This window comes from Phaethon lepturus, unplaced genomic scaffold, assembly GCF_000687285.1.
Source record: "Phaethon lepturus isolate BGI_N335 unplaced genomic scaffold, ASM68728v1 scaffold18653, whole genome shotgun sequence".
Lineage (NCBI taxonomy): Eukaryota > Metazoa > Chordata > Aves > Phaethontiformes > Phaethontidae > Phaethon > Phaethon lepturus.
The window spans coordinates 50,121-64,250 of NW_010531397.1; the positions used below are offsets into that span (position 1 = coordinate 50,121).

Consider the following 14,130-nt stretch of genomic DNA (forward strand, 5'->3'; position numbering starts at 1 on the left):
ACTGTTACACACAGGACACTCCTGGGCATTGACAGGTGAAAGTGCTTCACAGGCACATGTAACTTGTACGTAAGGTTGTCTCCAGCTTCTCTCAGGCAAGACGTATGTGATGCAGTGCCACTGTGTAGAAAGCAGATTTTGGTCTTCTGTGTATATTTCTTGTGCAGAGAGGTAAAAGACCTTTTAACCTATGGTAGAGGGAGCTGCTCAGTGTGTGTCCTTAATATAGATTTTTTGCAGAAACAGTCTCTGTGCGCAGCTATTAAAGATACCAGAACCAATTTTACTACTTACCTTTCCCGCAGAAGTTCATTGATATCTCATGCAATAAGGGTTAATTTGACTCTTCATACCACCATCCTTCTTGTTTGTTTTCTGGTTGTGGGTTTTGGGTTTTTTTGGGGTTTTTTTTGGAGGTGGGGAGAGAGGACAGGATAGGAGGGAGCCAGGTGGTGGTTTATTCCTTTGTTTAAGGAGTTAGTCTCAAAATTGAGGAGGAGCGGCAGCCAATAGGAGAGGGCCTCTTAGGATTTTATTTTGGCAGTAGGCAGGTTCACTTGACACATAAGACCTTTCTTTCATAGTCCTCTTGTTCCTGAGAGGTCTGGAAAGAGTTACGCTTCTCCCCTCAGCTATGTATTATCTATGATTGCTAAACTGGCAGGGGCATCATCTGTTCCTGTTCTACAGAAAAAACAGGGTCTGTTACCCTAACCCACTACATTCCTAAACTCCGACTGCATAACTTTTATGGAGCCTGCAAAATAATTTATTTTGATGCTAATGCTTTTGAAGGAAAACTTGAGGGAAGGAGCTGTAATTAAATGAACACCGATGTTAGACATTAGAAGGGACTTTACCTTTTAGGACTTAGAATGAGTGAAGTGAATGTTTGGTGACAGCATGAGTTTAATTAAATTTACGCCTCCACTTGATCTATATTTAACTACTACTGACTCTGGGTTTACTGATAAGTAATCATAATAGCTGGGAGGCAGGCTGTGTCTTGGTTGACCAGCCTATCTCCTGTCCAGCTTGACTCTGACCAGACAGATTTTTCTCCTGTGTTTTACAGATGCTTCATTCAGTGGCACACCACCTAGCTATGCGTATGATGCAGACCGTGCTGAAGAACAGAGGCGACATCATGATATGATGCCCTATATTGATGACTCGCCATCATCCTCACCCCATCTCAGTTCCAAGAGTCGGGGCAGCCGAGACACCCTATCTTCAGGGTCTCTGGAATCTACAAAATCAGTGAGTCCTTTCCTGCCTTTTTGGAGTTAGCAAAGCCTTGCAGCTTTGCAAGGGGTAGACTGCTTTAACAGGGAGCGAAGATGGGGACTACCAGCACTGTAGGGCAGACTACCTAACATAATATAGCAGTGCCTGATCGATACTGTGTATTTAAAGCTAAATTGAGGCTTCTAGTTGATACTAAGCCCAAATTTCAGGGATGAGTGTTGTGTGGATGATTTTTAAGCCTCAGTTCTTCACCCTTTGTGAATTTTAATGGAGAGAACTGGTGATTAATTTCTGTTGAGAGAGTCTCTAAATATGAGATATTTTGGAAAGGAGACTCTGGGGAAAAAAACATTCTACACTATGATGTTCATGCATCAGTGTATCTGGGTTGTCGTTGCCTTTCACAAGGGAAATAAGAGTTATTTGGGGTAGGTTAAAGGCTTTGATAAAACATCTAGAATATAAGGTCTGTTTCCTTCGCCCTGTGAAAATAGAATGAGAGAGATTAAAACTGCCAGCTCCGAGGTACGGTGACTTTGGCTGGGAGCTGGCCACTTCTTATAGCAAATTTGACTATTCACTAAATAGCTATATATAATCAATCACTATATAGCTATATAATATAGCTATATATAATCAATTATGGTAGATAAAAAGTTCAGAACGGACCACCTAGCCTGACCTGTGGTTTGATGTGAACCTTCAGGCTATCTTGCTTTATTTTTGCTTCAGGTTCAGTAGCATGGCTAGAGCTTGGAGCTTAAGGAAAACTTCTATTTTTGTTTTTAAAATAGTCTTAGTAGAGAGTTTGCTGCTTGCCTTGGTAAATAACTATTGACTCTGCTGTCTTCACAGTCAAAATGTCTTAGTTTCAGCTTGAATTAATCTGTTTGACTTTCAACCTTTGTTTCTCTTTATCCTTTTGCTTCCTAGATTGTAGAGCAATTCAATCACAAGTTGCTGCTTCCCTGAATATCTTTGTCATCTGCAAACTTTCAGTTTCCCCAAGTCATTCCTAAAAATGCTTAATAGCATGAAGACAACTGTCACTTCCTTCCTACTGTATTTCTGAGAAAGTGTAGCCAAACAACCTTGAATTCCCACATTGTAAATGACACTTTGAAATCTGTCATTTAAGTGGTTTAACTTATGTGTTGGCTCTATATTGTTCTGTTCTATTAATTAAGATGTCATGGGAGAAGAAGATGGATATTTTACAGATATCACTGTACATGTAAATCAACACTATCACCTTTATCAGACAGTTTTATTTATCTTCCATCAAAACAATTTCAAGAGTCTGCCAAGTTCCACAAACCATTGCTACTTAGCATTCATTGTATACACTCTTCCATTACTCTTTATTGGTTAGTGTGCTATCCTATGCTGCTTTAATTTTTCTAGTATGAATGTTAGATTAAGAAGCCTATTTGAGGCAATGTTCTTGATCTTCTTTCTCATTTATAAAAATGCATTTTCAAGATCCCTTAAAGCATTATCAAGTACATATATTGTTGATGTTTGCTTAATTTTATGTGACTCTAAAGAATGGAATCTAGTTAACTGCTTATGCTTTAGTCTGTTAATTCTGAGATGCTTTTTTATCTTTCAAGGTGAGAATTCTTGTGATATGTAAGAGGCTTTTGAATGAAGAAATGATCATTAGTAAATTGAAAAGCTCCAAGAACATTTTAATATTGGCTTGAGATTTCCAGGTTATGTTTTTCAGGGTGAAAATGCTATGTGGCTATAGATGGCTGAGAGTTATCTTCAAAGAACCAGTTGCCATAGTGCCTGTGACTGAAGGCCTGGAAGAGACATTGCCTAATATTAAATCTTGTTCTTTATTTGTTTGAGTATTTCCTCATAAGCATTTAATAGTAATTAATTTCAAAGTTACCTTAATAATGCTAGAAGGCTGCCTTTTTAAAAATAGGTTTTTAACGTAAATAGATGTTTTCTTCTCTCTGACTGTAAAAAGATGTTTTATGGCTTCCAAAAGAAAGAGGTGTCCTGATACAGATTAGACTTTTAATTGTGAACCTCAACCACTTCAGTTCATCCTGTTTGTAATTAGTCCACAAATGACAATGCCAGTCATGAAGGATGGTCCATGACAAGGAGGAAGAGACTAATTTATATAGGGTGGCAGTATTTCCCAAACAAGTTAAACTTTCTGTCATCGCGAGTTGTTAGATGGCTTTTACTGTAGTTATGTTTTCAGCTGTAGTGGAAAAGTCATCAGTGACAAAATTAAGTGTCAAACACACTGTGCTGACCCAAGCATATAAAGTATGTTGGACCAGAAATACCAGGGTGTATGTCTCTTCTGTTTTCTTTTTCACTACTCTTGATTAGCAGAAAACTTTTTTTGTTTACATGTGTTTGCTTGTATAGTTGTCTCCTTTGCCCTTTTACTCCTTTCTTAGGTGCCTGCAATTACTTCTGAAAAATTTAGATTATCTTTGAGCAGTGTGTCTGCTCTGTGTCCAGAGTCTAGAAATCAAGTTAACTGTATGTAACAACACAACACATGCACTATATACACCACTTTGACAAAATATTAAGACTGTGAAGTCATTCAGAAGTTTAGAAATTACTGTGGTCATCCAGCCTTGCCTTGTGCCTATAGCCTTGTCTTGAATCTTTATAGTAACTTCCAATTATGCAATCAGGTCCTTTTTTTGCTACGGGCCTCTTGCATTGTTCAGTGTATATAGTGAATGATACTCGCTGGCTTCAGTATTCTTTCTTGAGAGGTATGTGTACACCTTATTTACAGGACACTGCAAACTCTGCTCTGAGTACAAAAGTACTCATTTCCTTTTGGTGTGACCATTAACTCCAAATACAGTTGGAATGCTACACAGGTCTTAATCATCCTTGCAATGTTCCTGTGAGATGAGAGGATGGTATGTTCACTAACCACAGGTAATCAAGGCAGACAGATTATAGGAAAAGCATCTGCTGATTTTTGGGTGCTTAATGTGAGATGCGTAATGTTCTGCAAAACCAGGTTCTGACTTTTAGTGCAGTTTTCTTCACATTTAAAGTAAAATCCCTTTAATTTCACTTGCAACCAAGAGTTAACAACACTCCAGTCAGGCACCCATTGCGAACAAAGATTTATTTATTTATATAATTAATTCTAAGTTATTTGCTTAGCATTACACAGACATAGCAGCATTTTAGTGTGATGTTCATCTGCCTTATACATGAGACTAGCCTTCCTCTTGGAGACTGGGTTGTTGCTGTCTGTGTTGAGGGTATTTTGCTTTGACTTATTTTGTGGGCTTGCTCTGGGCTTTTTATTTTTATGCCAAGTGCTGACTATGTTCTTGCATCTCCTTATAGCACCTATAGCCTTTGGTTGGAATAGTGCATCAGGGTTCTACCTGGTCTTCCCAACCACCATAGAGAAAGTGCTGAGTGGCAAAAGCAGTGTCTCTTTCTAAAAGAGAATGAAGAGATACCCTCTGGACTACTTGTGGAGGGGCTTCATGTTGTTCCCTCAGTGTGTAGGGTAACTAACTCCTGGCACCTCATGTTCTGTGTTCCGGGAAGTGAAGGCCACTATTGACTTCCAGTAGGTTTGTGGTGTTCTAGACCTTGTCATTTGGAAACTGTTTTCCCCTACCAAACCTGCGTCGTATAAACAGACTAAAAGATGCTGGCTGGTCTGCCTCCAAACTGTACCACTTCAACTAACTCTTATGTATTTGTGTTCCACCTGCTATGTGCCCATTGCACAAACATCTGTTGCTATCCAAGGAGGGTGACAAGAGGTACACCAGCATTAGTTCTGTCTGTGACCCAGAGAGGACATAATCAACAAGGGCTTTTGTAGTGTGGATCTCAGCATCCTCTGACTCATCATTTTTGTGGTAAGGAGGCCTTAGTGAATGCCTGCATTGAGCAAGCTAGGTTGTACCCCCTCTTCTGGCTCTTCCAGAGTCTCATGCTGAGATGCTGACGCGTGTCCTGGAATAAAGCCGGTGCTTTTGCCAAACTTTTGACTGTTGCTCTGAAGCAAGCCTACAGGGAAGAGAGGAAAAAGGAGAAATAGGTTCCACTAATGCTTAAGTTGTTTGTTTATTTAACTTGAGGAGTGATTTAATTTTCCTGAACCTTGCCTTCTGTAACAGTTGAACTGTTGTGATTGAACTTTCCAAAAATTCTGGAAAGCTGTCTTGGAAAATGTCAGCCCAAATGTTTGCCAAATAAGACAGTGCTGGTAGCTTCAGACGGTGTCAGACAGTGTTTGCAATTAATGGTGATAATTCACTCCCAGAAAGAGAGAGACTGTGTCTGTTTTCCTCATACAGCTAGCGTGAAAAGTGAAGATGCTTGGGTACTTAGAGGACAGAGGGAGAGCTTGCTACAGGGCAAGCTCTTGCTGGTGCACAGGGAAGTGTTGGGACATACGGAAAGTTAGTGACTGACACCCTTCACTAGAGAAGAGTTATTGCCAAGAACTTTGGAGTGGGTAGCCTGCAGTTTGGAGGCTAAAGAGACTGAGAGAGAATGGGAAGCTTCAGTCATGATACTATTATAGAATCATAGAATAGTTTGGGTTGGAAAGGACCTTTAAAGGTCATCTAGTCCAAGCCTTCTGCAATGAGCAGGGACTATTGCTGCTACTGAGGTGGGGAGAGGTTACAGCAATGGGAAGAGTAGAAATAAGAAAGGTCTTTCCGGATCTGCTCCCCAACAAAGCCAGGCTCAAAGACATGTGTGGGGCTGAGGGTGTGGGACTCTGTGAAGGTGAGCACAGGGCAGTCAGTGGAAAGGTAAAGCTGGTTCCATCCCCCCAGGAAATGAGGGGAGTCACTTTCCTAGAGTTTAGAAGATAAGGTTTTTTGCCAAAATAGATCTCTCCAATTCTTGTATATATCACTCCCAGCGAGGCTGGAGGGCTAAAGCTGAGCGACTAACTCCTGCTTTCTGTCCTATTTGGAGGGGAAATTGGCTAGTACTTAGAGATTTCCAGGTAGAATTTCTCTTCCCTTTTCGGCTGTGCTGTCCATGGTTGGCGCAGCATTGGCAGCCGTTGCTGGTCCTCAGACCAGATTCTTTTGTTCTCGCTGTCTGCCAGCTATGTGGAAAGCAGTGCTGTGGCAGAGCAGGTTGTGGACTTTTCTCCTAGCTTGGTCCCAAGGGGGTCCAGAAAAGTTGACCTTTGAAGCTACATCAGTAAACAGGATTACTGCTCTGCTTGGTACTATTGCTAGCTTGTCCTTCCCTTTCCAGCATTTCCAAATCCTCTCCGTTCTTCCTCTCAATATTTGGATTTGTTTGTTTTGTTTTACTGTCACTTTCCCTTCACCACCCCCAACAGATGTAATTTTTCCTTTTTATTCTCTAACTCTTTGCTCCTTAAGGGCTCTGCTTGGATTTACAGCCGTTCTTGAGGGGAACTGGCACACCAGTACTGATGTTATAAATAATGCTGGCTCCTCTCCCTGCTCCTTCCCCTCCCTGCATGGAGCATGATTGGCTTGATTAGAGAATTTGCCCTGTTTTATATCACCAAGACAATGAGATACCTCCTGCCTGTTTAGCAGATGCTTTCAAAGGTATTTACACTTTAAAAATTGAAGTGAATATGTTTTCTCTTTCGTAGGCTGTCAGCTTCTCTGTGAGATTCTGAGCTGCCCTTACGGGAAACCTCTGATTTGAACACGTTCATTGCACAGCATATGAACACACTGTACCAAAGAAAGGTCTGAGAGTTAAAGTGCTTTTTATATGCCCACTTTGAATCACCGATTCTCTTTGCAGAGCTGTGCCAGCAGCAACCACTTTGCAAAATTTTATGTGTTGTGGTTTCTAGATTCTTAATCTGTGTTCTTCTAACATATGCAAGAAAACAATTATTGCTGTTAATTTAAGCAACAACCAGAAAGCCCCAAGTTCTTTAAGCAAAGTTGGGAAGAGCTGAATCTGTCTAATCCTTGGAGCTGGTGAATCTCAGGCTTGCAGTAATTGAATACAACATGTAATGCCAAGCTGGTTAGTAAACTAAAGTACTTAGGCTGACAAGCTGTAAACACATTCAAAACAGCCGTGGCTTGGGGCCAGTGTATGCACACTCTCTAGTATCTTCAGTGCTTCTAACCACTCTTACTGGCCTTTGTTCAGGTCGCAAGATTGCACTCATCACTGTGACTCAGTCTTTTGGTTTTTAAGTCTTTGGAATAGCAAGAAGCATCACCCAGTTGAGAAGAAAACACGAGAATCTCATAGGCATGAGATACCTGTGAAACTTCCTTTATACTGCTTTCCATCTTCCTTTTTGTTTTCTTTTTTTAAAATGTAGTTCATGAGGAGTGGGAGCAGAGCACTGATTTCTTGCTTTCTTGTTCAGAACTGGCCGGGTGTTGGGTCCTCACAGCTCCCATGGTAGACAGACAGGAATGTTCTGGCTGCTGCCCCATGATAAGATACATTTATTTTGAAACATTGTGGGTAGAGAGAAATGGAGAAAGGCTAGAAATGGATGCTAGCATCAAAGAGGTCAGAGACAGAGTCAGAACATGAAATACTTGTCAGACTTGTACAAGTAAGAAATGGGCTAACCAAGCTGGGTAGTAAGCATGGGATGGACTGCTGACCACCTGGCACTCCCTGCTGAGTGGTTAGAGTTTGCCAATACGGGCTGTTCCCACATCCTGCTGGGAACATCCCATCTGCACTTTTGGTTAATAGGTGTATTTTCCCCTAGCTAATATGGTCTGGTAGATGTAGAACCAGCTCCTCCCCTTGCCACAAGCAGCTCAAAGATTTCTGACTGCCAGGGCAGGGGAAAGGAGTCCTCAGCCTTGGCGGGTCTCCCTAAACCGGTGGGGAGCTTGATACCTATGCCCAGGACGTTCCTTCTCTTAACTGCCCTTCTGCCTGGAGTGCAGAAATGGCAATCAGGCTGTTGTGGTCACAGCGTTGGTCTTTTTTTTTCCCCCCTTCTTTGTCCGATATGGGCAAAGCAGAAAAAGCCCCTGGCACTGGGTGCATCACATCTTGGTGTGCTGCAAGGGGAGAGTGGAAGGACAGTCTCGCAGTCTCTGCCTGCTAATTGCTCTGTCTTGTTTTGTGTGAGCAGATGAGCCTGTTCCCAATTCTGCAAGTGAGGAATGTTTTAATACCAAATAATAAATTTGCTCCTCTTCTTCCTGATGTTGGCACTAGCTCCCAGTGAATTTCTCAGTCCTGGAATGTTTCATAACAAATGTGACTTAAGAAGCACCCTGAGGCTGAAGAAGCGCAGGGGCTGTTTTCCAGACGTTCATTCAGCAGTAAGAGCTGCTACTCAGAGCAGCCCCAGATGACATTGTCAGAAAAGGCCTCCCAGGCTCTCAGGCGGAAATACAGAGTGGCAGCACAATGCAGACAGCAGCGCCGTGGTGTCGTATTGATCCCTGACACAGCAGGAACAGCAGGAGATCATCTTTTCACATATGACGAATCTGTATGTAAATTTGAGGTACTGCATTGGAAACCTTGTAATGTGCGATGTGATTGTTGGATAAAACCCCTTGAGGGTTTCTTCAGCAACTGCTGTACTGTAGCTTAAAGCAGCCAGGCCCAGCTCTATCTGCATCTGAGGCTAGAGTTTTACAAGCATCACGCTTGGAAAATGCTCCTATTAAAAAGTGTTAGGACAATGCTGTAGACTTTGCAAAATGACCTTGTGGTAATGGCCAGGAAATGGCCACACTCTAGTGTGTCCTGGGAGATGTTTGTCTCTCTGAAAGCACATCTCTTTTAAAGAGGAAATTAACATTCAGGCAGAAAATGCTGCTTCTCTCAGCTGAGGGTGCCCAGCAAGAATTGGCTTGTAAATTAAAGCTTCTATTTGTGAAGAGGAAAACTGTTCTCAGTGCTATAAGGAAAACTGTTGTGCCACTGTTGATGGGGAAGTTTGAATCATTTAAATAACTTGTCATTGTGTGCTGCTCTTTACAGATGTTACAAACATACCCAGCTGGTTTTAAATCCTCACCTCCTCCAAGAGAACCTGCTAAAGATAATTATAGTGCTGTGTCAATATTGACCAGTTACCTCATCCTCAGCAGTGGGGACTTTGCAGCACTGTTAGTTTTTCCTCAATGTTTCTTTGTGAAGCTGCATTTTTCTCTTGTAAGTGGTGTAAGAAATCTTTGGAAACCAAGAGGTATTATGTTTTTCTTGCATCAGGGCTGCTGATGCAGACAGCTACATCCCTGCCTCTTTAGACGAAGGCAATCTTTGTTAAACATCTTGGGACTGTCTGTCTTGATTACATGTATGTACCATGCCTTAAAAAATAGTCCATGAGGTGGACATCCAGGCAGTACTGGTACAGAAATCATAAGGAATGGTCATAAAGTTGTTGCACATTTCTGACTGACCTGCAACAGGCAGTCACACGGGTGCTCTGTAGGTGCACAGAATCTGTTGCAGCATTCTTTTTACTATGTAGTTTGTCACTGGTGTTTTTCTGAAATCTTCTGAACACGACTGCTGAATTACAAATTCCTAGCTTCTTTGAGATGCCCTTTCAAGATTAAAATCTTGGCACTGTGGTTCTTGCTGAACCTTACCGAAGGGTGGGGTGCAAAGACAGGTTCTTTCCATGTAGTACCTGATGTGCGTGTAAATTTTACTCATTTCTTTAGAACAGCTTCTGTCTGCCACTTTTATTTAAGAGGTGATGGTGGTATTTGACACATCACAAAATTTTTATTAAGTAGTTGCTGCAAGGTCTTCTAGCATAGAAAATAGCTTGTGAAATGTAATAAAAGTGTTCAAAAATCCGGATGGTTATGTTATCGATGGGACTGAATCCAGAAATATCTGGGAACATGAGGATCTGGTTCTTTCTTCGTCTGGTGCATAGGCTCAAAGTCACACTCAGAATGTGAGAGTTACTGTAAGCTTACCTATAGCCAAGATACCTTCTCTCTCCATAATGAACCTCATATATACCTCTGCAGGTTCAAAGCACGGGACCCTAAACTAAATGGAACTTTTTTTGTCAGCTATAGAAGGGCTTTAAGTTCAGCCAGTCCTCCTGCTGCTGAAATTAATAGCTGAAGATTCCTCTGGATATTAACAGGAGTAGGATGGAGCCCCAAACAACCTCCCCAAAGCCCTTGAAAGGTATCTACCCTTTCAGATCCAACTACTGGCTCTATTCTTAGAGACCTTTAGCAATATAAAAAGGTTGCAAGAATTGTAAAAAGCCATTTCTGTGAATGACAGAAATAAAAAAAGAGAACTGGAAATAAGATTCTGTAAAAAGGAGGTGTTTCTCATTATTTCTAACCTTCTTTATTTGGACACATTTTCTTCACAGTTTGTGGAAATATTCAATTTTAATTGATCAGGTTAAACGTTTTTCAGGTAACAATTTTGAGAGGAAGGATAGCTGAAAGTTCAACTGAGGGGATTACTGCTTCTCTTACACTTGATGCTAGTCTTCCCTTGATGTGTGCATTTGCCCATTAGTGTATTTTTTTTTCTCTCTTTCTTCAGTTGTTTTGGTTAAGAACTCCTTCGTGGAATCCCAATAGAAAATCAGCATGTGTGTTCCAAGCAGTGCTGCTTATTCTGTCCTCTAACTAAAAACAGATATTGTGCAAGCTGGCGATGAAAAATAATTTAGTGAATAGTAGAGAGTAGGAGAAAGAACAGCCACCTTTAAGAGCCATGTCTGCTGTAACTGCTGTATATTCATGCACATCTGTGTAGATGCAGGGGAAGTGATCCTGTCTGCATAGAGAAATGTGGCTTTGGAGTAAGATCATAGAGAACTCTCGTGGGAGGAGGGATTGAGTTGCACACAAGCAAGGATCTCTAAGATCTGTATGGAGGATAAATTCTGAATTTTTGTTCTGTGTGTTGAATTTTGTGAAGAAGTCTGGGTACCTAATTGAGGCACCAAAGTTAGATGACTAAAGCTAACATCTGTAAATAATCTAAGTGACATCAGTTGCTGGTAAATAAAAATTTCTTTAATGCTTTATATTTGTATGTTTCTAGAAACAAGACACTAAGCACAAGTGCATTTTTTGTTTGGTTGATTTTTTTAGTCTGAAAGTAAACCAAAAAAACAAGTATGTGGTCAGCTGAATGATACCTTTTACTCTCTCCATCCTCACTCTTGTTTTTTTTCTCTCCTCCCCCCCCTCCTTTTTCTTTTTTTCTTTTTTCTCCTTAACAACTTCTTTGTAGAGTGAACCAGACCTGGAGAAAGGCCTGGAGATGAGAAAATGGGTCCTGTCAGGAATACTAGCCAGTGAGGAAACCTACCTGAGCCACCTGGAGGCTCTGCTGCTGGTAAGCACTGGTGACAGATACCATTTCAAACGCTGGTACTTGAATTTTCACTGCTGCTTCCACCCAGTGTTTCCCAGAACTTCACACACCATGGGTTACAAGTTGCTGGGTGCAAGGGGTACCTGTTACTCCTCCAGTGGAGAAAGAGAGGCTTAAAGAAAAGACTGGATATAGCACAACCAGGGAGTTATTATATTAGCGTGGTAGTATCCAGGAGCCCTGTCTTTCATTATGCTGTGCTAATTATTAGGCATGTTGCTGTACAGTTGGACAGAGATTAAGGAAATGGAGTGCAAAGGGATTTTAATCACACCATTAATATCCTGGGAAAATCCACATACCAGGAGTGGCTGGTCCCCATGAGAGAATTTGTTAATGTCTAGCTTTCAGGAGTTGCATGAATGCAAATATCACTTATTAATAGGATGAAAAACAACTCTCTGGAGGGACGTGCTGTAATGGGGCAAGGGTAAACGTACTTGCTTTGCATGATAACGATTTCCTTCATTCTTCATTTCAGCCTATGAAGCCTTTGAAAGCAGCTGCCACCACCTCTCAGCCTGTGCTGACTAGTCAGCAGATTGAGACAATATTCTTCAAAGTGCCTGAGCTCTATGAGATCCACAAAGAATTCTATGATGGGCTCTTCCCCCGAGTGCAGCAGTGGAGTCACCAGCAACGTGTAGGGGACCTCTTCCAAAAGCTGGTGAGTCAGTTACCATCACCAAAGCTTCTGTTACCTCTCATTCATGTAACAGGTGCTGGTACAATTCCCTTTGGTGACCGAAGGGATGAAAGCCCATAGCTGGATTAGATGAGAGGCTTCTAGCTTTGCCTCACTGCAGTGAAGGGCCTACAGCAAAAGTGGCTGTTTCATTGCCTTTAATTAAAGACTCCAGCAAGCTGTGCTACTAATACAAATACAATTTCACAGAAATGTTGAATCTCCAGGTGTCTGCAGTGTCGTCAAACTGTTTTGCTTTAGAGAAAGGTGGGAGATTAGGAGTGTTAAAAAGTACCCTTTTTCACAGAAATTTTACAATACTAAAAAGTACCCTTTTTAACACCGGCAGCCTAAGTGTTTCTCATTATTGCTGAGCTCCCTCGCACATCCTTCCTTCTCTCTATTGTACTTTGCTCTGTCTTGTGCTGATTTTCTCTGTTTTACAGTCATCACCTTTGGCTTTGCTTTTCTATCACCATCCTGGCCTTAATATTCCCCTTGCTGCTATGCTGATGCAGTCAACTTGCTGCTGAGAATCCTTCAAGCAACCTCAACAAAATTCTCTGAGTGCAGAACAGGACAAAGACATATACAGCATATTCCTGAGGCTGAATTAAAATGCTGAGTTTCTGAGCCAGATGACAAATTGTTTGCATTCTAGGAGATTCCTTTGCCCCTTTAGCCTCTCCCCTAGCATGTGCAGAGGGCAAAGGATTAAAGGAGCTGTTTTTTCCTTTTTAGAAAAGAAAAGAATCTCTGCATTCCTGAGGTGCCTCTGATTCTCAGGGTAGGAGTGACATTACAGCGAGGGGTTTACTGGATGGGGAGTGCACTTTACCAGGGTCGCTCAATTGTTAGCAGCTGTGTAGCCCAGAACCAGCCCCATCCCCTATGGAGCAGGGGGCAAATGGGCCTGGAAGGTGATGTTTTCCATGCATGCCAGCAGCTCAGGATCAAAATATGGGAATCTGCTTTTGACCGCCAGCATGTTTTAGCCAGGAGGGGTCAAGTTGGTGCTTTGGTGGGTAGTTCATGGTATGCGATTTGAGCAACTGGTTTAAGAAGACAAAACCACCTGCTGCTGGTTTCTGAAGCAAAAATACAGAAGGCTGCTGGAAGTGGAAGCCTCACAAACTGTATTGAAAGTGTAGTGCAGAACTGAAGATAGCACTAGCTGAAGAAGAACTGTATATATTCTTTACCGCTGCTGGCTGTTGAGCAAGCTTTGACTGTCTGTACACCTACTTAGGCCTTTGTTTAAGACCATTTCTTGCTGATGGTGATCACAGGTCCAGGAGTTAAGCCCCTCTGGCACTCCATTTTTATGTTCCCCTGATTTTTGTGTATTTGTAAGAGATTTGTTTATTTTGTTGGATTAGTATTGGAAACAAAGGAACAAACTGCCCTAGTGCAGGAAGCTTTGAGCTAGCTTAGCAGTTTCAGTTTCTGGGGGTTTGGTGGAGTATCAGTGGGAATTGCGAATGAGATGGATTGGTGCATGAGATAAAGCTAGTAATTTTTGGCAGGCAGTGGGAAGCAGCTAGATGAGAGAGACAGCAAGAACATCAGGCATTACAAGGCATATATACAGGGTGTACATCAAATCTTTTGGAGCAGACTGTTACTTGTGGTCATGTCATGCAGTCTGATGATAAACACTGGAATCCTTGTTATTACCCTGAGGTCCCTGGGGACATTAATTTTCTTTAATATTGTGCAAAACAAAGCACCATAGGTTGAAGTTACAGATAGTGCATGCAAGGAGTTTTAGAATTTCATGTGGTCTGGCACAAAGTATGATCCATTTGCAACAGTAGTGACTGTTCCACCTTTTTCCTGCT

The 14,130-nt window shown here is 41.7% G+C and overlaps 1 protein-coding gene across 1 annotated transcript in view; it reads left to right on the forward strand.

Moving 5' to 3' along the window:
* Nucleotides 1-14,130, forward strand: part of BCR (breakpoint cluster region) — a 99,375-nt gene that overhangs the window by 49,538 nt on the left and 35,707 nt on the right. Inside the window, exons 2-4 of the mRNA XM_010284551.1 lie at nt 1,076-1,260; nt 11,461-11,565; nt 12,086-12,271. Of these exons, the coding sequence (XP_010282853.1) occupies nt 1,076-1,260; nt 11,461-11,565; nt 12,086-12,271 (476 nt within the window). The remainder of the gene's footprint in view (nt 1-1,075; nt 1,261-11,460; nt 11,566-12,085; nt 12,272-14,130) is intronic.